The sequence below is a fragment of the Cervus elaphus genome, chromosome 8 (genome assembly GCF_910594005.1).
Source record: "Cervus elaphus chromosome 8, mCerEla1.1, whole genome shotgun sequence".
NCBI classification, from domain to species: Eukaryota; Metazoa; Chordata; class Mammalia; order Artiodactyla; family Cervidae; genus Cervus; species Cervus elaphus.
In genome coordinates, this window is record NC_057822.1 from 20,582,791 (window position 1) to 20,588,504 (window position 5,714).

Here is a 5,714-nt window from a genome sequence, read left to right on the forward strand (position 1 = left end):
GGGGGGGGGGTTCAGGATGGGGGACACATGTAAATCCATGGCTGATTCATGTCAATGTATGGCAAAAACCACTATAATATTGTAAAGTAATTAGCCTCCAACTAATAAAAATAAATGGAAAAAAAAAAAAATAAAGGTCCTGTCTCCAAATACAGTCATATTCTGAGGCACTGGGGTGGGGGCCTTTGAAGGGTCATACTTTAGCCCACTGTGTCCCCCGTCTCCAAAACCATGAAGTCCAGCCAAACTCGCAGCCGTGTGGAGGATGAGATGCCATGTGTGAGTCCTGTCCACCCCATGTCACATTCTGATGCTCCTCTGATAGCGTTCAGCCCCCTCCACCAGTGTGGAGACCATCTGCTCTTAAGCCAGTCTTTCCAGGTGGTGCCAGTGGTAAAGAACCTGCCTGCCAGTGCAGGAGATGTAAGAGACATGAGTTTGATCCCTGGGTCAGGAAGATCCCCTGGAGGAGGAAATGGCAACCCACTCCAGTATTCTTGCCTGGAGAATCCCATGGACAGGGGAGCCTTGTGGGCTACACTCCATAGGGTCACAGAGTCAGACACGACTGAGCGACTTAGCAGGACCAAGCCAGGTCCGGCCTACAGCCAGATTTGCTTGATTCACTCTAGCAGATCTTGATATTTCACATAAATATTTCAATTTCCAACCTCTCTGCCCAAGCTGGAGGTCCTGTGGGTACTGGGCTTGCATTTCCCCATGACAGCACTCAGGCTGAGACCCTGCGGTGGTACCCCCTTCCGACAGGCCTCCTACACCCCCCCAGTCCATCCATTCAGCTTCCTTCTCTCTTGTCACTGACCAGTCTGGCTCCTATAGTCATTTGGATTTTTGACTTCTAAATTGTTGGTCTACCAACTCCCTCCTGCCACAAACACTGCTCCCTACACGTCCCTTGTCTTTCAGTGTTTCTCCTTCCTTTTCTTGCAAGCTCCCTCTATACATTCTCCAAGGGTTTGAGATCCAATTCTCATATGGGTCTCCAAACCCCTTGTTGATTGTCATGCCTGGAGGGGGTTTGTGGAGGCAGCCAGTGGTAGTGGACAACCCCTCACAACAAACAACTATCTGACCTCAACTGTCAATGGTGCTGAGGTTTTGCAATTCTGATATATATATATATATATATATTTTTTTTTTTTTCCTGGTGGACCGTGGGCACGAAGACCGTGGATCGGGCCAGCCCAGGGACTCACTTTAATCAGACACACATCTGAAACAGCTTTGTTTAAAACACAGCCACTGTAAAGACACACAGCGAGAAACCGGTATGCGCAGCGGCTCAACCCCAGGCCACGCTGCCTGTCTGGTCCCTCCACTCTGCTGGGCCCTAGCCGCCTCCCTGCACTTGCCTGGCGCAGAGGCAGAGGACCAGCAGGCAGAGGACGGAAGCGGCCGCGCTCTGGCTCCCTCAGAGGATGGGTGTCGGCGCGGCTGGCTGGGGGCAGAGGGCGGGTGGGCGGTCCTAGTGGTCACGGTACAGGCTGCCCCGGGGGCCCCAGGGCTCGGCTCATGCTCGGGAAAAGCTAAGGGGTGCTGTTCTGCCCTCCGGAACCGTGGGCCAGCCGGGGGACCACCTGCCCTTGCCGGGCTCTCCTGCCCCCAGTGCTGGCGCTCTTCCCGATGCCGCCCTAACGCCCCTCTCCAGTCTGGCTCTGACCCACAAGCCCTGCCCAGTCCGGGGCCCACAGCTGCCCCCATTTCCAAGGAAAAGGAATCCCTATAAAGACGATACAGAACAAACCCTCTGCCTCCCAGAAGACAGAGAACCCAGACCCCCGACTGCATAGTACCTGCTGACCTCGGGGGTCTGCCTAGTCTTTCTAGAAGAGAAGAGACCAGGAGACAGGACAGACAGCCACACCCTTAACATGACAGGCCCAGGCGTGGTGCGGCCGCAGAAGACCCCCTCTGGCGTGGCGAGCACCCAGGTACACAGAACACCCCTGGTCCCAAGCTGCAGGGGCGGACAGCGGCTCGGGAGGCCCGCCCCCCTGCGGCCCCCATGGTGAGCGCAGACCTTCTAGGGGTCAGACCAAGCCCTGGTCCCAGGGAATGAGATGGACAGCAGGGACCAAGAGCCTCTGCTCCTGGGTGTCCAGGGCCACCGCGCCGCGCACGACCACTGAGTTCTCCCTGTTGCTGTCCACGTGCCACATGGGCCCTGGTGTCTCTGGGCCTGGGGGGCAGGGGCCAGAGGTGCCACAGACCCCATCTGGTCCAGGACGACCATGCTTGGGAGTCGGAGGAGGACGATGGCGGCCTGTGGAGGCGCCAAAGCACCACGTCCAGACTCCCGTGGCAGCTCCTGGCCTGAGCCCCTCTGACAGCCGAGCCCTCTGCAGCCCCACAGTCAGCTCCCCAGGGACACCCCTCCTCTCCCCTCGCCCCTGTCGGGCACAGGGTCCTGGACACCCTGCCTCCCAACCCCAGCCCCTCAGGTTCTTCAGGAAAAAGGATTTACGTCAAAGACATGGTTTCTTTTCAGGCTGCAAGCGCGGGTCAGCAGTCGATACCCCGCCCCAGCCACTTCCCCGCCCTGGGCCTACTGTCTGCTGCCGCCGTCGGACAGTGGGCCGGGGGTTCGTGCCTCCCCCAGGGGTGTCGTGCCCTCGAAGCGCTGGGAGGCGATGGCCGCCTGGTGGGACATGCTCTTCCGGACGATGTCACCCTTCCGCCACAGCACCACCTCCTGATGCTTGAAGTAGCGCCGCTCCTCGTCGTCGATGAGCACCAGGTTGAGGTAGTAGCGCACCGAGAACTTCTTGTTGATGTCCCGCATGGTGGGTGTGAGCTCGTAGCCCGCCAGGAAGAGGCGGATGGGGATGGACTCTCCTCTCACGGGTGCGCCATCCATGATCTCGTACTTGGCGATGGTGTCGTTCTCGTGGTACACATTGGGGCCCGTGCCGGTCGTCTCCTGCTTGATGATGTCTATCTCCATGTGCTTGATCTTGATCCGTACCAGCAGGAAGTAGATCTTCCCCACGATGACGTCCTTCAGGTGGTACTTGGACTTGTTGTACTCAAACTCGATGTGCAGACAGTCTTCAATGCCGACCTCCATCTTGATGGAGGAGTTCAGCTCGGGGTACGTGCTCAGCGTGTGCACCACGATGTCCATCTCCTTGACGACGTCATTCAGACGGCGGCTGATGGTGGCCCGGAGGAAGTACCGCAGCTTCACGTTCTGCCCGGTGTAGGACTCGTAGGGCTTCTCCACGTGGGTGAACTCGAAGTCAAAAGCCTGTGACTGGGTGACCTCTCCGGGCCGGGCCAGGTCCTTCACCAGGGACACGAACTCATGGTGGTTGCCGCGGTCATAGTAGAGCTCGATCTGCCCGATGAACTCGACCTTGATCCCCTGATGCTCCAGCCGCTTGTTGGGGTTCTTGAGAGCCAGGCTCACCTTCCCGGACACCGTCTCGCCGTCGTAGAATAGGAAGTACTTGTCTTTCTTCCCATCCTCGGTCTTGTGCTCGGCCCGCCGCCTGCTGTCCGCGTCGTTCAGCAGGATGTCCACATCCACGCTCTGCCCGAAGCCAAAGAAGCTCATGGCCCCGCCGGGCCGGCCGGGAGATGGTGCTGGACAGGGAGGCCTGGCGTGCTGCAGTCCATGGAGTTGCAAAGAGTTGGACATGACTGGAAGGCTGAACCACGACAACAGCAATGTCCTCGAAGAGTAGAAGAGAGAGACAGAAGAGGAATCAAATTCAGAGAAGGAGATAATGTGATATATGAAGGAGAAGGAAGCGATGATAGAAGCAGAGATCAGAGTGATTTTACATGAGAAGGATACAGTTTTCCACTGGGGGCTGAGAAGATGGGTGGGGGCCAAAACACAAGCAAAGTGGGCAGTCTCTTGAAGCTGGAAAAGGGCAACAAAATGGATTCTCCTTGAGAGCTTTAAAAAGGAACACAGACCTGCCAATGCCTTGATTTTTAAGTGAGAAGCATTTCAGACTTCTGAATTTCAAAACTATCAGAATAATTCTGTGCAGTTTTGAGTTTGTGATAATTTATTGTAGCACCAGTTTCCCTGGTGGCTCAGACCATAAAGAATGCAATGTGTGACACACGAATTAGATCCTTGGATTGGGAAGATCCCCTGGAGAAAGAACTGGCAATCCCCGCTAGTATTCTTGCCTGAAGAATCCTATGGACAGAAGAGCCTGGCAGGCTACCATCCATGTGGTCACAAAGTCGGACATGAGTGAGCTACTAACACACACACACGTACTATAGCAGCAGTAGGAAGCTAATACATTTTTCTTTCCTTCCCTGAGATTTTGTGCTTGAACTGCTTTTCTCTAGAAGAAAGTAGACGAGAGGGCAATTTTAATTTACTATGTCTGTCACTATGCTATTTACTGAAAAGGAACTATAGTTGCTTATGAGGTAGCTTGTTCCATTGTTCTGTTTGATAAAAATTTCAGCCTTTTATTAAATTAAAATTAGCTTGTGATTCCTGACTGAATAATTGACAGAAAGAATAAATTCCATAGTGTCTTCACTGTACCTAAAAGTTGTGTGTTGATTTCATTAATATTTTGAAGGATTACAAGTAAAAGAAAACCACAAGGTTTATTGAGATCCAGTTACAATAATTGAAATACGCTGAGAATCAGAGGACACAGAGACTTCCATTAGATATGTTAGTGATTTAAAATGAAATCTTTAGATATCAGTGGAATACTTACTGTATGCAAAGCCTTGGACCACAAACAAAAGGAAAGGCAAAGGCATATTTAAGGCACTTTCTTTGATTGTATTGAGACAAACAAGATGCAAAGATAATGCTAGAACTACAAGGTAAATGCAAAAATGCAGTCAAGCCATTCAAGATTTTATCATAAAGAATTCCTGATTTCTTAAATGCTATTAGTATTCTGTATGTCACTCAGTCTTAAAACTATGAGTTCATTTTTTATTCATTTGCTCCTTCCCAACTTCATCCAGACAGCTAACTAGAAGTCCTATCAAATGTGCAGCTTCAGTGTTTTTCACATTGAAATAGAACATTTTGATCCTTCCATTTTAAACCTATCATTTAGATCCCACTGTTTTTGCCTAAACTGTAAGAGATCAAGAGCACTGGGATCAACAGCATTACTTTGGGGGAGACGAGTACCCACGGACATTTTTGAAATAGATTCTGAGCCTTGAAAAGATTTTGATAGTTTGGCAAGGCTGCTGATATTTTTTCTCAGAAATTTCCAATTTATTACTATAGTAGTAATACAAACCATCAATTTATTCTTATAAATTGTTACAAGCATTCTTATTAGCATAATCAGTGAAAAATAAAATTGTTGTGTTGTTTTGTCCCTAAGTTGTGTCTGACTCTTATGATTCCAAGGACTATAACCCCTCGGGCTCCTCTCTCCATGGGATTTTCCAGGCAAGAATACAAGAGAGGGTTGCGATTTCCTTCTCCAGGGGGAATCTTCTGGACCCAGGGATAGAACCAGAGTTTCCTGCATTGGTGGCAGATTCTTTATCACTGAGCCACTATGGAAGCCCTACAGAATAAAATAAGCCATTGCTAAAAGGGCAAATGGTAAATTTTGATATGTCTAACAAATCAATGGAAAAATCAATCTTCTCGATACAATTTTTTGATCCTTAAAAATATGACCTGGGTAAGTTGAACTTGGTAGAACTAGCAGCCACAAAAGAAAACTTCAAAAAAA

At 50.8% G+C, this 5,714-nt stretch overlaps 1 protein-coding gene across 1 annotated transcript; it reads right to left on the minus strand.

The window, feature by feature from the left end:
* Positions 1 to 1,171: 1,171 nt before the first annotated feature.
* On the minus strand, positions 1,172 to 3,592 carry LOC122698609 (vacuolar protein sorting-associated protein 26B-like). The gene has a single exon (XM_043909855.1). It carries the CDS (start codon positions 3,575 to 3,577, stop codon positions 2,567 to 2,569), a length of 1,011 nt encoding a protein of 336 aa, XP_043765790.1. The 5' UTR covers positions 3,578 to 3,592; the 3' UTR covers positions 1,172 to 2,566.
* Positions 3,593 to 5,714: the final 2,122 nt, after the last annotated feature.